The sequence below is a fragment of the Bacillus rossius genome (assembly GCF_032445375.1).
Source record: "Bacillus rossius redtenbacheri isolate Brsri chromosome 4 unlocalized genomic scaffold, Brsri_v3 Brsri_v3_scf4_2, whole genome shotgun sequence".
Lineage (NCBI taxonomy): Eukaryota > Metazoa > Arthropoda > Insecta > Phasmatodea > Bacillidae > Bacillus > Bacillus rossius.
This window is the reverse complement of record NW_026962011.1, coordinates 51,395,589-51,415,961: the sequence shown is the minus strand read 5'-3', so window position 1 is coordinate 51,415,961 and position 20,373 is coordinate 51,395,589. Positions and strand designations below refer to the sequence as shown.

Genomic DNA, 20,373 nt, shown 5'->3' with positions numbered 1-20,373 from the left:
GCGCTATACACGGAAAAAAAAAAAGTGAGTAGATGCGGCGGGGAGTGGAAGTCGTTAACTGCCGGTGACGGGTGACGTTTCTGGCCAGCCCCCCACACATACGCACAAGCAACAAGGCCTCTCTTTCACACACACACACGCACGCACACAACCTGGTCTCTCTCTCTCACACACACACACACACGTGCGCGCGCAAGCTCGCAGGTCTCTTGTTTATTTTTAGACCTCCCCCTCTACAGTAAGCCAACGCAGCTAGTAAAATAAAAAAGAGAGAGAGAGAGAATGTTGACACCAGTCCCCCCCTTCCCCTTCCTTCGCTTTGTCGCAGCTGCTACCGGTGAGTCATCTAGTCCTCCGTGTCACATTCCTGCCTGCCTCCCTCCCTTCTTCCCGCCCACGTACCAGTTGTGACGATACAGCGCTTCATTATCTTCCGTCTACACAGCAGAGTTTAAGTATTTTCCTGACGCATCACCACACATCAATTTAAATTATCATTTGTTTCATACGTAATTACTTAACAGGTACCACAAAATGTTAGTACAATTTATTTACGGGAAAAACAAATTTTTTTTCTTTGGAATTTGTTGCAAAAATCGTGGTGCGCGCTATACACGAGGGCGCGCTATACACGAGTAAATACGGTATATCTAGGGATGGGCCGGTCGAATCCTCGAATCCCACCGAATCTCTAGTATACGAAAGATTCGAAATTCGAGGGAAAAGATTCGGGATTCGAGGAAAAATATTGATGTAAATGCAGTACTTTAAAAACTTAAATGCTTACAATTTACTTGGCCTGTTTACGTTTTCCTTGGAACACATCCTATTGAGGTACAGCAGAACCTCGTTAATACGTGATGGTCGGGACCGAGATAATCACGGATTACCGAATTTCACGGACTAACGATTAAAAGCCCGGAAGATCTTGTCAAGCTTCTCAGACACCGGCGTGCAGCTGGGTTAAGGCCGTTCATGGTAAGGGCCGGCCGTCTTCGAATTAGTGTCTCGGCTTAAAAATGCCTAGCCATTGGTTCACGGTCATTTACAACAGCCGAAGAGAGAAAGATAAGATCGTGCTGACCTTGCACCCCCCCCCCCCCCCCCTCATCATACAGCCGAATGCCAGCCAGACACGTCACTCGCCAGGCGCCTGCCGTGCGTTGGCGGGTGGAAACAAACAAAGGAGACAGGAAGCAGAAGTCAGGACATCCCCCTCAAGTTTAAAGAGTGACAAATGTGACAGCTGAAAGGGGGGCGACACAAAGGGTCGGTACAAACAGCTTTGCAGAGTTGGCCCACGTGATGGCTTGCAGTGTTTGCCGACCTGCGTGACGTTAATTTTAAGCCCTGACAATTTTTACTTCTTTTTTTTTTTTCTTCTCTTTTAAATCGTCCCGGATTATCCGATTCCCGAATTAGCGCATCACGGATTAACGAGGTTCTACTGTATTGTACTTTTAGTTCATTATTATATAAAAAAAATTATGAAGCATGTACTGATTTGGGAAACTTATTTTATATTCATGAACATGGATGCATTGTCGCTACATTGGCATTAAATAAGGCATAAATCACATATGTATTCTCAGAATATGCAAAAAAATAAAATAAAGCATTTTTGGGATCTAGACTAAATATGAATCTTGTTTTTTTTAAATAACTTTACAGAAAAATCTGTTACTTAGTAATACAACAGTAATACCGACTTTCATCACAAGTTACGGTCGCACATGTAGTAATGACAATGAAATAATGAATGACAAAAATTAATACATTATACAATTATTATTTTAATCGCAATTCAATTTTAAATATTCTGATACACGTTCTATTTATGAATTTTTTTAGGACCAAGTTTGGTTTGTGTAGACTACCAACGTTAAAATATGTATTATCTGAGAATTCCATGATGGCCAACCCATAGAAAACACATTTACTTCACAATCTTGGTACACCATGTAACGTGATCGCAAGCTTTTAAGTAAGTTCTTGGCAAGAGTTTTTTTTTTTTGACGCGCGGAACAGGATAATTGCCTGAGCTGTCACTACGCGAGGAATTTGGGAAGGGTGGAAAGGGTATAAAGTGGAGTGGGGGGGGGGGGGTGTTTGCCGCTTGCATCCGGTTGTTTGCTGTGTATTATCCTATTGAAAAACATTGACGTAGCATGTTAGGCTTTTGGAGTCTTTTCTGTGAGTATGCGGCCAGATGTTTTCCACATGGTCTGTACAATTTTCTTTCTCTTCGCCGTCACGTTCGGAACGAAATTACAGTGCCGACAAACCATGTTTCACCCTCTAATCTGAAAACTGTCACCTATAACGTCCCGGTTGTATGGATTTTACGGACACGTATTTATCTTTATCAGTATGCTGACAGTTCAAATCTATTTTAAACGACCTGACGACATTATTCTACATAAAATACGTTAGTTATCGCTCCGAATTACTGTGTTCAAACGGGCTTTACGTGGCCAGATGTAGTGATCCCGCTCAGCCTTTTTCGTAAATGACTGAATATTCGTTTTTTCGAAGTGTTAGTATTCGAAATCGAATACGAATAATAAACTATACGTTTTGATATTCGAAAATTCGAATATTCGCACAGGCCTACTTATAATAGATAGGTAATTGTAAATCTCCTGAATTATAGCGTAAAATTCCTGATTAGCACTATGTGTCTACCATACCATTTAGGTATACATAATATTTAGAAAGGAAAATATTTTGATGTGCAGACAAGCATAACCAACATTAGAATTAAATAAAAATAATATAGGGTGCTTTCCATTTAAGTATCAAATTATAGGAAGGCATGTTTTTCTTTTAGACTTGTAGGCAGCTGAAAATATTGCAACACACCCTAATTCATTCATCATATTCTTTTCTATGTAAATTAATGATCTTGCAACCAAATATGTATTCTGTTTACAGTTTATACTTGTTTTTACTGTTTGTTGGTGAAGAAAAAAATGTGAGAGTAGAGAAATTTTTTCACTGCAATATACTATACAAAGGTACGTAACTCATAAACTTTGGTGAATCAACATAAAAAATCTTAATTTACAATGTATAATGGTTATGGATGGTAATATATATTTACACATTTTTTTAATGGTCAAATTTTTTGCTGTGTGATCCCAAGATTGGTTTTGTGAACTGTTTTTAAAAATAGACCCTCGGCCTGTATTTGAGTAAATATGGTACAAATTCTTTTTTGTTGAATAAGAAATGATCATTTATACATTTAGTGAAATATTTAATGCATGATAAATAAAAAAATTATACTTAGTTACAGTAAATTTAAGCATTGCATTCTTTTACTTTGGTTGGTTGAATTTTTTCTAATGTTCCCTGTTGTAATAGTTTTGCAAGACATGCATTCTTTATTTTATAGTAAAAATTGTTAATTAAAAATTGTTAGCTGTCAAAACTTTTTCAAACTTGAAAAAATTCAAGTATGAAGTAAAGTTGTGTTTTAGGACACCTGCATTTTTAAACGACAAACATTGATTATTGACCTACCTAAGAAGTTATAATATATATTTTTATTAACATGATTAGAGGTAATGTTCGCAGAGAGTAATTTTATTTTTTTGGGTTTTGAGTTGTAATTGTGTTAATAATGATAATCCAAGTTGTAGCCAACATCCATCCAGTTAAATATGTATATGACTTATCTAAGATTGATCTGATAGCAAAATGAGATGTATAATTGTTCATTAATTTTGTTGTCTTATTTATGCATGCTTTTTGTGTTAATATGTATTTATTTATTTCTGTACAGTTGTGAAAGACTTAAGTAACTGTACTGTTCGCAAAGTGCATGGAATTGATGAATTTATTGTTAAATAATTTCAGATGCATTAGTAAAATGTATTTGCTCTGAAACAATTTTACTACAAAACTTACATTTATTTATTTACGTGTAAAATCCTTACATGTGCAATTTTTCAGAATCTTTAAAAAAAAATTAAAATGATATGATGTACTGTTCATTTAATACCTGAGTCTATATAATATGTCGTTCAAACAAAATATTCTTTGAAAATTGTTTTATGTTTAAATAGTTTTTATTTTACAATATTGATATTTCTATTATGTAACAAAATTATGTCAGTGCCAATGTTGACGACCACTTATCTATAACTAACCGCTATTATGATTTTCAAGGTTTAACCAATTACTCAGGTCCAAAATGCATCACTGATGGTTTTATTTATTTTACTGGTCATAATTAATCAGTTTAATTTACCAAGTATGTACCACAGTTATCTTTCTCCCATCACCAGCCAAAAATTATGAATGCTTGAAAAAAGCACAGGGTAAATATTATTGCAGTATAACACATTTTCTAATTAAAAACTGTTTGAGTTACCCTCTTTTATCGCATAATTGTCGCACTCGCGTAATCGTCGCACCCATATTTTTGGGTGTCAAAATTTGGATAAAAAAAACCTCTAGCATAAACGTCGCATGATGTTTTTGGTCCCTCTATTAGATGCCGAGCGCTTTGTGTAGGTATCTTTTCCGTATAAAACAATGTATTTTAAAGTATAAATATAATATTTATTCAGAAATTACCACGTACTTATTTAAATAACGGAAATACGAAGCTGTCTGATGTGTAAATTTTCTTTTAAAGACTTTTTAAACGTTATAACCTTCATTTTTTGTCTGCGTCGCCGCAGTGTACCGCTTACAGAATGGCTGATAGTCATTATGATTCATGAGCCATGAGCAGTGTATTCTGAAAATTTAATATCAAATGAGGCTTGACATTTTCATCAAATCAGCATCACTGTAGAGTCCCCGCTGATCCGTACTAATTTTGACCAAAACCTGTTTGGATTACCATGTTTACGGATTTGCCGAATACATAATTGCTTTAATTCAAAAGTTAGTAGTAGAATCAGGGTGGCCACCAGCCTTGAATTTCGGGAAAAGCAGAAAATGTGTATGAATTTTATCATCTGGAAAAAAAACCTGGAATTATCCTTGAATTACTTGATGTCACTGGGAATTTCCTATAACACTCGCAGACAATATGTGTGCTAGTTTTACAGGTTATTTCATACCTAGAATTTGATTATTTTGGAATTGCATTTCAATGTAACAAAAAAAAAGTTTATATATATATATATACACACACACACACATTCCTTTTTTTCTTTTCCCCGTTTGATAATTGTTGGCAGTTCTGCATTAAAGTGGTGTTGTCAATTTTTGTTTAATTTTAACGACCACTGTCATATTGAAAATAGTGGCTGAATACCAAAAAATTTAATACCTTTATTGACCTTGCACATTCTCATTCTCAAGATGGGGTGTTATTTTACAGGAGGTTTTAAGTGATGAAGAGTGAATATGATTTCAAATACATACAAACGACTTGTTTGGATTACTTGGATTATGGGATTAGTGGGACTCCACTGTATTTGGAAAATTTTTGAACAAAAGTTCATTGTAATGATTGACTTTGGCCCCACTTTGTTTAGTAATCTGGTAAATATGTTCGAGTTCTTCAGTAGGGCTATGTAATTTTACTAATTCCATTATAATGTCCATAAAAAACAGTCAAATTAATTTAGCTGTCAGGTTAAAATTTACTCAACATTTTAATAAAACATTGGTTGATTGCAAACCCTTAGAACGAGAATAATTCCTTAATGTAATTTGGAACAAAACCAAATTTTATTTCAAGTAGCATAGAAGGGAAAAGGTATTTTTACATTGCGTGAACGTTGTATTTAACAAACTTGGAAAATAACTTGAAATATTGATTAAAACTGCTTTTACAGCACTTAACATTTTAAAATATACATAAATAAAAAATAATATAATAATTGAAGTTAGTTTTTTTACTGTGTGGTTGAATGTGTTAAATAATTAATGGCTGATGTTAAACGGGGGGAAATGAGGTTTAACTTAGGACCAAACACTCAGTTAATGCATCTGCATCGTGGTTTTACTTTTAATGCGAGCCTTAGGCCTATTTTGTCTGGCAGTAACTGTGGCAGTTTTTGTTACATAATGACAAATATTGATTTACATTGTTCAGTAGTTCAAAAATATCATGAATACACTTAATTTTATTTATTATGTAGAATGTGTTAAACAAATTTCATGAATGCACTCATTATTTTTATTACGTTAAATGTGTTGCACTCATTCTCTGGAGAAAAAGATTTTTTTTTTGCAATATGTACTGAATGTAGAAGAATGCTGATAAATTTCAAAATTGTTACACTTAATATTTTTTATTTACACATAAATGACACACTTAAGTTTTTTCTTAAGTTATATTTCTCTCTTATTTACTTTTTTTTCTGTGTCCCTAGAAAAATGTAAAATAGTGTTTCTGTTGTGCTAAGGACTGGTTGTTACTAAAGTTATAATATTATAGTGTACATTTTGTAAAAAATATTTTTTTGTAGCATTATTTGACAAACGTATTGTAATTGTCAGTTAACTTAGACAAGCCTCTGTGGGCGGAGACAGTTGTGACTTGTCATTCTAAATAAATCACAGATTTGATTAGATTTCTTGTTTCATTGATTTAGTGATATGAAATAGATTTAATGTAGAAATAATTATTGAACTTCAGGTTTTCAATTTAGGTGTGTGTGAGTACCATTTTTTTATACAGAGGGAATGTCAAATTGAATGTTTAAAATATATTCATGAAGTCGAATCAAATCGCAAATATTTTTCTCAGCAAGGCTGTATAAATTTTTTTTTAAATACTGGATGAAGTAAAAAAATTATAATTTAACATTTTCAATGATTATAAAACCAATTGGTTCCTATGTTTTACACCATTCAATAGAAATTATAAAATAATAATAAGCATAAAATTAATTTTGTGCATTCATAAAAGCATACTTGAGTACCACTTTATTGATTTTTTTTAAGTAACCCTTTTCATTCACACAAAAAAATACATAATGCAAATAATAATTATTATTTTCATGCCATAAAGAATATGTGAGTAAAAATTATTTTGCCCATATCAAAAATATCATAAAATCTGTTGTAAAGTTCAAATTAACATTTGTAATAAAGGAAAACCTACCCTATTATTATATATGAAAATACCAGATGAAATACTTTGTTATGCATAGCATATTATTACGTTAGCCACATATTGACACACGAAAATAAAGAAATTGATATATAATAATAATAATAATAATAATAATAATAAAAAATTTTGGAATTTTCTTGCTGTGCTTCATATCTATTACTTACCACATGACATGTATCCTAAGTCTGTGTTACTGTCGAAGGTTTAGAAATGTAAAAAATGTGCTCTTTGAACTATACTTTAGAGAATGTTTAACAATGATTTAAATTTCAATCATATATACCTTCAAAAAACTATGAAAATTTGCTAGAAAACATCAGAATCATTCATGTAAATAGGTTTCCTCGTATTAAATGGTTTTATCATACCAAACTAAACAATTCTTTTCTTTAGTTGTGACATCAACACTTGTGAAACTAAAAAAGTGGGCTTATAACTGAGAAGCTGAGAATCTTAGGCATTCAGTGTTTTTAAGCTTCACAACAAATGCAAAGCCTCACATCAGTCGCAAAGCTTTGCATCAAGTTCGAAGTTTCAAATATAACAAATAACAAATTTCCTGGCAATGTCAAATTGAATATTAAAAAGTGTTTCAATTTGATCTGCTTAGTCGAAGCTTCGTACTGGCCTAGTTTTCAAGTATTAATGCCATAAGCAGGCAGTGGCACTGCACTGGTTCTGAATGATTCTTCCTAAAATGCAACATTCCAAGGACACTAAACACCATTAGTTGCCTACATGCAGACTCATAGCGAGACTACTAAATCCTTTGTTAGAGGAGCTTGAAAATAACAATGTGCTTCTGATTATCTGCTAAGTTCTTAGGAACACAAACTTATGTAAAAGGCCCTGGGCAGAACTTGGTAAGTCCAGAACTAATTTCACCACAGTGGAAGTATCCATTACACACACTGGCATGAATATGGAGAGCAAGGCAAAGGTTTTCTCATCCATCTCCTTCCAAGCGGTGGTATGTGGTGCAAGGTGACATTTCTGGAAAGCTGTTATATATTCCTATAGAAGTTTGCTGCTGCTGACACAGAGACATTATGTTAGCCACTGCCAGCTTCTACTAGACTGGTGGCTCTCTAGAAATGTGTAGGGCCATACTGCCATTACTATGTATGGACTATTCATATTAAACATCCTTCGTTTGTTGCCTGGTTTGTAAAGCCCAGTCAGAGTCGGGATCCAATAAACCAACTTCCCGTAAGGCACAGTGTCTTTGGAGACAGTTTGTTGGATGCCTCTGTTTGGCATTTTGTTAATCTATTAAGGTTGCCTGCATTCAAACCACTGTACAAGCTTTGAGCTGAAAGGCTGCGACCGCAGTCTAGCATCTTAACATCGCACTTGCAAGCAACGCTAGCCTGAGTACCATTATTCCTTCCATTGTAAGTTCTTGCAAAGTTTTTCAGGGGGAGGTTTTAAGGGAATGTTTTGATTCCTTCAGCTATTTGGGGATCAGCTTCATACAACCTGCTGCCAGTTACGGGGCATTGCTCCCAGTTTTAGGAAACGTGTGGCATTGTGGTTTAAGATACAGCGGGTTTTACCTAGCTAACACCATTCATATGCCCACCTTGGATCTGCTCGCTCGTTAGAATAGGAGTCAGTAGGAATCAAAAATAAGTACTTATAATGTGAAAGGTCTTAATTAATTTTATGCCTGCTACACTGAACCTCTGTTCAAGAAAAGTTAACCTTTTGCTGCACCATTTCCATCTGACATCGCTTGGATTGCATGGTTGTTGATTTTTATTCAATGTTATTGGTATGATAAAATTATTTGAATTCCCCTTCTATGAAGATATATTGGGGAATAATATGTAGTATTTTGATGTGTTGCTTCACTGTCAAAACTTGTGCAATTTACAGTTTGAATAAGCCAGTTAGATTCAAGCTCTAGTTGATATGAAGCAGATAATTTCATAAGTGACAGGATCATACTTGCCAACTTGTATAATGTCCCAGTAAAATTTATGGAATTAATGTACGATTGAAATAGCCATGTCTGTTATTTACTGGTATTCCGACATTTTTGCATCATTAAATCTAATTTGGTAGAGTTAAGTATCGTATCAGCTAAGGGATATCAAGGTCAAGCAACAAAAAAAAATGTTTGTCATGGGGTTTCATAATTTTTTTATTTTATTTTTTTATCTTTAAGGGGGTGTTTGGATGAATTAGTGTGCAAAATGGCAGTGTTGTTGGTATAAAAATTTTTAAGTTATATAATTCATTGTTTTATTTAGCTTGCATAAAACTTAATGCTTAGTGCTATGTGAATTAATTATTTAGATATGCGTATATTGTAATTACATTTGTGGCATCAGATTTTATAAATGATTACTGTAAGAGTGGGAAAACCAAGCAGTACTTTCAGGCATTCAGAGCCCTGTATGTGTGTCCGTATATTGAGTCTAATAAAGGTGAGATGTATGTTTTCTGTGTGGTTTGTCTTTGTGATATAAACATTGCACACGGAAGAAAAAAAACAGCAAAAAAACCACATTAAAAATCATGGCAAAACCACAAAACACAACAGTTATATGAAAAGTGGCAAAGAAAACATAAAAATTCAGAATTTTTTTTTTGGAAAACTGAAAACTTGGATAACGTCGTAATTAGAAGTGATTGTTCATGCATTTCATTGTCAAACATAACCTGGTAAGAAAGCAACTGCAGCATCACTCGAACATTTCCTCTAAGAATAAATAACTATGTAGTTCAAAAGTGTTGTAAATAAGTTTATATATTTTAGTTCACACCTAGATATGAATAGATTTAGTGCAGCTAATAATGGGTGCAATCTATTAGATGTGTGTGAAATGTGAAATGTACAAAGATATTTCAGGTCATTTAAAATATATAGGTATATAATTTTTTTTTTTTTTATATAATATTTTGACTCTGGTAGCTGGTATAAAATGTACAATATTTAGTAATTTGTCAGGTTTAATGGTAAGGTAACCAAATTGATTTACAATAAAACTAAACGTTTAATTTTTTCTACTGGATTGGGAATTTCAAAAGTTGGCAAGTATGCAGAATCGTTTTAAAACTATGTTGTAAAAGTTATGTTTGACAGGTGGCATTAAAGCTTTTTTAAAACTTATTAACACATGTTTAGTTAAAAGTGTCACAAATTAGTGCAGTGTTAAAAAAAAATGTATTTATTTATTTACTATGTTGCATGTTATTAAAAGTAAAGAGAATCAAAGTAAAATTGTTCTATCCATTCTTTTTTTGGCATTTAAGTGTTAAAAGAAAAATGTTGGAAAGAACTCACAGCTCTTGATTTTAATTAGGCAATGAAAATTTAATCCTTAGTGACTGAAATGGTGATGTGATACACACAGCTTTGTGATGATGGTGTACTAGTTCACCACTACAGTTTTTTCTCAAATTCTTTTACTTATGATTATTAATTGAGCGATCTTGATGTTCTAAATACTCATGCAACTACTGTGGCATTTTGTAAAGCCCTAAAATATTTTTATTGAAATCAGCTTTTTATTTGTAAAGTTAAATAGTAACAAAACAGTGCAGCTGTGTCTAGAATCCTTGTAGCGCAAACAGTTTCCTTGCCCTTGTATTCTTGGCTGTCAGGCCAAACAGCTACACTTTTTTTCCCTTTTGATATGGAAAATCAGGAAACAATATTTATGAATTTTTTTTTGTGCTGTGAATTCCTGGAAAAACCCTGAGAATTTTTGAAAGCCATTGGGAATTATCTGTTCTTGTAGCAAGTTGAAAAGAGCTTAGTTGAAAAACTACACGCTGCCATAGCTACAAACTGCGTCATTTATACCATTTTTGAATGCTGTACACTGGCAAACCTCAGTGGCGGATGTGACGTGACATATGCTTTTTTTTTTTTTTTACTTTCACTTCTGAAGATGTAATAGTAAACAAGAGCCACTATCAGAAAATAATACCTTGATATTACACGTGAAAGACTGTAGGATGTCATACGCAGAATTTAAAAAAAAAATTGAACAAGAAAGAAACTAGACTAGTGAATGGTGCCATAAATATTTTTTTTTCTTTTATGCAACATGTAACTATTCCTATACAGCACAGGCAGTAAAGAAGAAAAATATATTCATAGAGATTATACCATTGCAATTAGTTATCAGATATACAATGTATGTACTACTAGTGATTTTCTGATAATAACTTGTAAAACATAATGTGAAGATTACTATGATTTAAGGCTATCTAAAGAATTAAAAGATAGGAACATGATTTATCAAGCTCAGCCAACAAAAATTCTGTTGAGAATTTTAATTGGTTATGTTGTTTTTATCACATGTGAACTGTTTTTATCCCTGTCATCTGTTGTAATTTTATTTGTGCCCTTTTGTTTTTCTGTATTATTTATACCAATTTTGCCTTTTCTTAAAATTTTGGTGTTGATTGCTTGCTACTCACGTAATTTAAACAACATACATGAGCTACTAAATTATGTTAAAGAAAAACACTGAAGTAGTTTTACAGGAATAATTTTTATTTAAATGATTTTTTATTTTATTTTATATAATATTAAATGGTAGGTTTTTAATAATAAATGGTTGGTTTGGTTTTATTAGCTGTAATGTCACCATGTATATTTTTCATTATGTAGTAAAATTTCATGAATATTCTTAGAAAACCTTAAAAATCCTGGTGAAAAATAGGAATCTGGTTTTGTGTAAAGAGTGGTCATCCTGTCTCATTAGAGCAAGCAGCGAGCCTCGATATGCTAAAGTGCGATACCAACATTTGAAGCAGGTTGGTCATAAATCCGAGGTGAACTGGGTGAAGATTAGTACAGCTGATAGCACTTTGCTAGTGTTTTATCCCTCTGGGCCTAAAAGTGATTTTGAAGAAAAATTTTTTTCTGAGTGTAAGTCTGGGGCTGGCAGCCCGCCAAATTTCCACCTTCTGTGCCAGAGTTGGAAAAGGGGTGGATTGGTAGACAATGTTTTAACACGCTCCAGGGCATAATATTACATGTGAGTCTATTGCTCTGTACTTCCAGTGCAATTTACAGATTTTTGCTCATTAAGACACACAAGTGAACCAAGCACACAGTGTTATTAAACTAATGAGGCACATTGCCATGAGATTGAATTGGAATGGAGTACTAGCTCTTTGCTGTATTATCTGTTAGTGCTGTGGTGTGTTTTGAAAAATGGATAAAATTCCAGTCATGAAAACTTTCTCAAAGACATGTAAATTCAGATTTGGAAAGATAGAAAGAAGGGGAAAAAAAACAATATGAACAGAATTTCATACCACTCTTAGTTAATGTACAGATTTAATAGGTTCTGTAGTAATACAACACTGGAAATAGTTATTTTAAAGCTATTTAATCTCACAAACCTGCTGATATGTAATTTTTAGGCATTATTGTCAATTTAAACCTAGTTCAATGGAAAAAAAAATTCAGTAAATTTGAACTTAAAAAAAACTACATACTTAAAAGGGGCAATACAATTTTTTTTTATTGTTGATAATTCTGTAGCTTTATTATTTTTTTCTACCATTTCATCAAAATTTTTGGCAGTCATCAAAATCTTAAAACATAATTTTTAGTCTAAATTTACCATCAACACACATATCTAATTAAATAATACATTGTAAATATTTTAATTGTATTCTATCCTGCAGAAAAAACAACATGAATATTACATGTTTCTTCTCATTTCCATAAATGTGGAAAGTTTAAGGTGTCTCTGTAACTGGTTTATACGAACTAAGTGTTCTATAAAAAATGAAATAGTGAACAAACAAGACATGTGTAACAGTAAACTAATTCTTGTGCTTTCTGATATTCATGCATTTTTAATGCAACTTTTCTTACTTGAATATTATGGATTTTTGTTATTTTACATAAAAATATATTTCTTCATTCTATATTTTTAACACTTAATGATCCTGCAGAATAGGAGGTTCTATTTTAAGTTTCCACTTTTAGGCATGTAATGGCCTTAAACACTCACGCCTTGTAACATCGCAGGTCCCTGCTCTCCCCATCTTTGCAGAGTATTCTTATTGACATAGTATTGTATTTATATTTTATTGTATTGAATATTTTTTTGATATTTATTTTTATAAAGAAAAACTTTTTGACTACACTTTTACTGCTTTTCACATTGTTTTCAGGGTGCTGTTTGTGTAAATGTCTATTTCAGTATTTTATTTATATCAAATGTAGTTTTTATGACTATATTTTACGTTTATGTCCATTGTGAAGCTTTTGTTGTGTTTATAGAACGTTAGATAGTGTTTTGGTAAAGAAAGTACGAGAGACAGGTGCACAATGGCGCCAATTTTCTGGTCAGTTTATCAGTCGCCGAGACGTTCTAGTGCTTTCTACGTGTATTCTTATGATGGGGAAATCAGCAGGTGTTCGCTCCCACAGGAAACGTTAAAAATATCGGGGCTTGGTGCCAGCCAGTCAGAGAAGACCTCTCAATGTGAAGTGTTGTGCCCTTGAATGTGAAAGCAGTGTTTTTATTGGTCGGCGAAGTCATGCAGCTGCCACTTCCCCTGCATGGTGGTAGACAGTTTTGTAGCCTAGTCACTCGTTCGAGTTCTGTGACGCTAGGTAGTGTCGTTCGGCGGATCACAAAAAAAAATATAAGTACATAGAGTCAGACATTTTCACTTCTGGCATCAGAGCCGTGCCGCAATACGTTTGAACCTTTTCTTGGGTACTTACACAACGAGGTCACTAGGGACATTATTTAGTGGAGGCACAGGAATTTGAGGAATGATCTGCAAAAATGAGTGTCGTCTCGCGGTCAAATCGTGTAACAGACATGTATTTTTGTCGGGAGAAGAAGAGATTGCAAAATTATTTTTAAAATATTTTTTTAAATACTACCATTAACAGTTTGGAGGATATCAAAAATTATAGTCAGAACTTTACACCTAACTAGCAACCTGTGATTGAATAATTTACAAGTGTTTATGCATGTTCAAGGAACACTCATTATCTTAGCCGGGCAAAATGGTGACTTGTCACAACTTGCAAGATGGTGACTCCAAACATCTTACCCACCAGCTTGATGATCGTTTGATTTAAGCCATGCTGGTGTAAAGTCTTCATAGAAACTGAACTTTGTTGTAATAATTTAAAATTGTAATTTATTTCAGCTAATATATATATATATATATATATATATATATATATATATATATATATATATATATAATGTATTAGTTTATAAGGAGTAAAACTTTCAGCATATTCCGCTAAATTTGAAGTCTCTTTCTTGGTTGATTTTGTCATAAAAAAAATTTCAACCATATTCATTAGTACCATATTCGTGAGTCGGTTCATCATTAATTGCGTTGCTTATAATTGCTGGTATTGATTGTCAATGTATAAATGTAGTATTTGGCTCTGTCACCATGTGGTCGGAAAAAAATGGGTTTTCATTGTATTTATTATTGTGTCTTGTCTCAATATTTACTTTTTTTTTTCTGGAATTAATGAGTATTTAATTAAGTATTTAATTTAAATATGTTTTCTGTGGGTATTTTTCGGATTCACATTTCTGTTCATTTTGTTGACACTTAGCAAGTTTGACATCTTGCATGACTCTTTGGAATGTAATTGTGACGTGGCAAGTGCCGTGCACGTGTGCGAGAGAGTGTAGTGTGAGGGCTGTGCTGGCGTCCTGCAGAGTCGGAGGACGACCCGGAGCCCGCCCAGAGCCTGCCGGAGCAGCGGCCGCCCTCCGCGCGGGGCAGGAAGAGGTCCGTGAGGTCGGCGGGGCGGAGCGGGGGCGGGGGCACTCCGGCCAAGCGAGGCCGGCGCACCAGCTCCTCCGTGGACATCCCGCTGCTGCCGCCGCCCGAGCCCTCGCAGCCGGCCCGCATCGAGCAGGAGAAGCCCGACGCCAACATGTGCCTCAAGGTGTCTGGCTCTCTCCCTCACAATCTCTCTCTCTCTTTCTCTATACTCTCTCTCTCACTCTCTCTCTTACCCCCTCTCTCTCTTTCTCTCTCTCTTTCTCTCTCTATCTCTCTTGCCCTCTCTCTTTCTCTTCTTTCTCTCTCTTTTTCTTTCTATTTCTTTTTCTCTCTTTCTCTCTCTTTCTCTTTCTCTCTTTCACTTTCTCTCTCTCTTTCACTTTCTCTCTTTTATTCACTCTTTTTCTTTCTCTCTTTCTCACTCTCTTTTTCTGTTTTTCTCTCTTTCTCTCTCTCTTACTCTCTCTCTTTTACTATCTTTCTCTCTCTTACTCTCTCACTCTGTTACTATCTTTCTCTCTTTTTCTCTCTCTTTCTCTCGCTTTCTATTTTTCTTTCTTTCCCTTTTTCTCTCTTTTTCTTTCTGTCTTTCTCTCTTTTTCTCTTTCTCTCTCTTTCTCTCTCTATCTCTCTCTTATCTCTTTCTTTTTAAATGTCTTCTGAAAGGATTGTCGTGTCATGACGTTGCACAGGCAAGTTTTGTTGATGTCACCTTTCTTTCACAACAATTCCTTAAATTATTTTTTGAGTCCGGGGCAACACCATGACCTTTCTAATAGTCTGCTGCAAGGTTAAAAGTGTTTGTAAAAAAAAAGGTACACAAAAATACTAAGAGTTTATCATGTATGAAACACGTTATTAGTTTCATGGCTAACCAGGCATCCAGTTTAACACCTATTAATTTTTATAGTCGTATAAGTCATAAGATTTGCAAATTTCGGCATCATCTGCCAAAATAATACAATAACCGTCACAATTTATTGATTTTTACGAAATTAGTACAGTTAAAATTTATATAAATTCTCTTAACATTTAAATAATATTATTTGTTAATTTTTTTTCCTTGGTGTTGTTACATTTTTTGTTTATAATTATTTGTATGTGTGATTTGAGAAAAAGGTTTTTAAGAGAGTGGGTTTGAAAGAAGAGGAAGGATATTTTGTTTTACTTAGTCTCCATACATTGGAGTCACTGTGAAGCTCTGGGTGAATGATCTATCTTGCAGATTTTAAATGGAGTAATTATTACAGTTACACACACTAAAAGCATTAAACACTATAAAAATTAAATATATTTTTTTTTTTACTACAAATAAGATTTTACAGGTATAATATTTATGGAAGATCATTGACAAGGGGAGAAGGGACTGATTCTGCACCTCCCCCTTTACCTTCTCCCCTCCATCTCTGACAGTTTGCTTCCTATGCCTGCTCTTAGTGACATCAAAAATGACATTTTTTTTCCCCCTTGATTAAAATGAAGATGTATGTACAGTATCCATAATAATTAGTACTACTCGTTTATTTTGGTGCCTGATGTAGGTGTCAGAAAGTTAGACTACCCACAGAAATATCGCTTTTACTATTAGTTTCAGAATTGATGTGGGGGTTGCTGTGTTTCAGTACACGTTTGGTGTGAATGCGTGGAGGCATTGGGTCCAAACAAAGAATGCTGAGCTGGAGAAAGCTGCGACAAATAATCGGAAGCTAAAGTTGTTCAAACCAGAGATACTCCAGTTAACTGCTGACGAGCTTAATTATTCCCTCTGCCTGTTTGTGAAGGAAGTGAGGAAACCTAGTGGTCAAGAATATGCTCCTGACACAATATATTACCTCTGTTTGGGTAAGTAACCATTTTTTTCTTTCTTCATGTAGCCATATCCGAATACTTGTAGGTACATTGAAAAAGTATATCTTGGTTTAAGTTATGCATGTTCCAAGCCTACTTACATTTGATCTGTTACAAAGTTTTCTGTGTGGGGGTTATAGTTTCCATGGCGATCTGAAAGTAAAAGTACTGGGCATTTGATTCATCTTTAAAAATTTACTGCTGCAATGAACTTTTCCGTAATGTGCTACGAAAAAGGGTTTCTAGCACACACGCATGTGCACTGAGATTTGGACCTGCCCAACCGACTATCCATAATTTAAAACCTTCTGTGTTTGGGAAAGGTGTAAAATGCTATTTCAGGCGTAAAACATGTGAACTCTTTTAATGAGGGGTGGAATAATATTGCATCATAATTCAAGTGCTTAAACGGAAATGCGTTAAATTATTCTTGTGTCCATATGCAGCATTGCAGCGACTGTTTTGTTTCCCATAGTTCCTCCCCTCTTCACGTGTATCACATCACACCGTGACATCAGAGAGTGGGCACATGTGTGTGTTTTCGGCAGGTATTCAGCAGTACTTGTTTGAGAATGGAAGGATAGACAACATCTTCACAGATAGCTACTATGAGAAATTCACAGAGTGCTTGGATGAGGTTGCAAGGAAATTCACTGCACTTTACAATGATTCACGTGAGTAGCTCATATTTATTTTTGCGTGTTCTGTAACCCATCAGCAATTTGTGAACGTCTTTTACTGTTTGAGATAACTTCTCTTCTGCTTATAGATTCTCTATGCTTATGTACACATTCTCGCACATCATTAGTCTAAGTACAATGTGTCTAAGTATGTAATTCTCTTAATTTTGATATATGAAGTCCTTGGAGGTGTTTCTTATATGCTTACAGATCACACTGAAATGTATAATCTATGCACTACTTTTATTTGCAAACATACTAATTTCATGTTTAATGACAATGAGTATAGTAAGGATGTCAGTTAAGTTCAGTTTAGGACTTTTAAAATGTATGTAATCTGAAAGGTTTAGGTGACAATGATGAGTGAAGGGTGAGACGGTATGTGAATGTGTGTTTCAGAGTTCATTGTGACCAGAGTGGAGGAGGAACACTTGTGGGAGAGCAAGCAGTTGGGTGCTCACTCCCCCCACGTGCTGCTGAGCACACTGCTCTTCTTCAACACCAAGCACTTCAACCTGACGGTCAGTGTCTTTGGCAGCCGTCCCTGTCACGTAGACCGTGAGCACACAACTCACCACAAACCACGGTTGCGTGAAGTGCTTTGATGCGAGTTTTGACACCTGACCAAACTGCATGCATTTTTATAACAACAGCCATTCGGTTTGTATGTTGTCTTGCATGGCTCACTGGGTCATGCGCGTTATAGTACTTATTTGATCTACTTGCAGAATGCCGTAAAACTATGGAACTAGCATTAAAATAGAAGAATCCAATATCTGCACTGTGGTACACGTTTTCTATTGACGGTACAACTGATCATGCCGTAGTTTCCAGAATATAAAATGACACAGCAAATAAGAAGAGTCAACTTTTAAGAATGTACTGAAAGTTGAAATATTTGGCACCTTCTTATATGATGTGAGGCCACTTAATCTGGGATATATTCATTCACTTGCTGTCTACAATAATATAGGTGACATAATGAGGAAATTGGGAAAGTTAACAGAAGCTATTCATCATTAAATCGTACTCTTAAAGACAATGTACTTACCAGTACAAAAAAAAAGTTCTTTATATTGACCAAAACTGAAATAAACATCACCTATAGACTCTGTCATTGCATCATCGTGTACAATCCCAGAAAACATGCATTCACTTTAAACTTCAGTTACGATTTTTTACGCTGTACGATTGTGTAAGCAATTACTCTGCCTGTAATTCACTATGTCATAAAAATTTTAATCTGTATATTTAACCATTTCTGGTAGTAAAAGTATTCTTTATTTTTATTATTATTTTTTACTTAATCTCTTTAAAACAAATATTTACTTTTTCATTTTTCTGAAGCAGTAATTTTTTGGTGTGGCTAAATTAAATACTGACTCAGGGAAAAATAAATGTTAGCATGTATTACTAGATATTTCTGTGCCATCTAAGGCTCGACTTGTGTGTTGTCGGATTGTGGTAAAATTAAGACATTCAGTTTCTTTGGTGTGGCTGGAATATTGTGGAGGTTAACCTAAAACAGAGAACAGAGTTTTATAGAATTGGAACAAAACCAAGAACCGGGGAAAAAAGTATAACCGGCACATTACTCTTATGAATTAAGATAAATTTACCGAGTATTGTTCATTTGTATCTTCCGACTTTGACACTATGTGTAGTCATCAAGGATTTAATCTTTAAAATGTAGTCACTGTTAACTAATTGTGAAATGTTTAAATAGTTTGTGCAAAATTGTAAGTTCAACAACAGTTTTACTAGTGATTTTTGTTCCAGACTGTGGATGAGCATATGCAGCTATCATTTTCGCACATAATGAAGCACTGGAAGAGAAATCCGAACCAGCCAAACGTGAACAAAGTAGCAGGAAGCGCGCGCAATGTTCTGCTGAGGTTCTACCCACCCCAGTCAGCCCTGGGTGAGTGACGCAAGTATGCTCCAGTTAATGAAACTTGAGTCTGTTTTGAGAAACACTCTGTTAAAAAAAAAAAAAAAGCACCACTGTTCATTGGACTTGCATTTAGGATAACCTGGGTTCGAAACCTGGTTTAGTGTTCCTGATTTTTTTATTTCTGTAGTGTTCTTAAGTCATTTCTGGCTGATGATGTAATGGTTCTTCACCTAAGACTGTTTGCAATGGCCTTTTCCTCACCTGATTATACTGAATCAAAATTTATGTTATTTCCAACGTTTTCGTTGTCAGACATAAACTATAAATTAAATAATTAAATATGTATTAATAAATCAAATTTGTACAAAATTAAAGTGTGTCACTCTATTAAATACCACAATAGATCTTTAAAAAAAATTGAAAAATTTTGAAATTAGTTTTTTCATGCTACTATTATTTTGTGTGGTTAAAAGCTAACCTTATTTGCTGCTTGTTAATCAGGAAAAGGCATCCCAATTTAAGCAGCCAATTGACACCAGTTAATTGTTGAATAAGAACCTCCTCTTTAAATGTGACCACCAGTGCATCTTTTAGTTCAAACAGTCTGGCTGAAATGTATCCCGTTGATAGCCACCATACTTCTGTATGCAGCAAGAGGTGGAAGTGATCCGTGCCCAGATCTTCGGCATTACGTTTTAAAAGGCGTGCTTGAAGCTAGCGACTTATCATAGCACCATCCAATATGAGTTTTAAATCATGCTGCATCCTAGCTGATGGATGACATAGTTGCTGCTGGTGACATTTCCTGCCCCTTGCTTCATCCTAGACACGGCTCCCTTCACTTTCCCGGCTCTATTGCTGCAAATTTCCACTCATCAAAAGTTCTTCTATTTGCATTCCTAATGGATACCTCACAAATACAACAGCAAGTCCTACAACATCAGTACTTTCATCAAGCTGTAAACTAAAAAATTCATAAGTTTTCAATTGTCTTATAAACTCCTTCTCCACAGACTCTGAAATTGTGTACATTTACTTGCTTATAGTGCTATTTGGCAGTTGCACAATATCACTCTTCTTGGCCATGTCTGGACCTAACATGCAACTTAAAA

General features: G+C 34.4%; 1 protein-coding gene across 2 annotated transcripts in view; it reads left to right on the top strand.

The window, feature by feature from the left end:
* The window catches only part of LOC134542424 (zinc finger MYM-type protein 3), a 62,862-nt gene that overhangs the window by 33,481 nt on the left and 9,008 nt on the right, over nucleotides 1–20,373 (top strand). For both annotated transcript variants that reach the window (XM_063386645.1, XM_063386646.1), the window contains exons 15-19: nucleotides 14,770–15,002; nucleotides 16,462–16,681; nucleotides 17,236–17,361; nucleotides 17,767–17,888; nucleotides 19,147–19,288. In XM_063386645.1, the coding sequence (XP_063242715.1) occupies nucleotides 14,770–15,002; nucleotides 16,462–16,681; nucleotides 17,236–17,361; nucleotides 17,767–17,888; nucleotides 19,147–19,288 (843 nt within the window). The remainder of the gene's footprint in view (nucleotides 1–14,769; nucleotides 15,003–16,461; nucleotides 16,682–17,235; nucleotides 17,362–17,766; nucleotides 17,889–19,146; nucleotides 19,289–20,373) is intronic.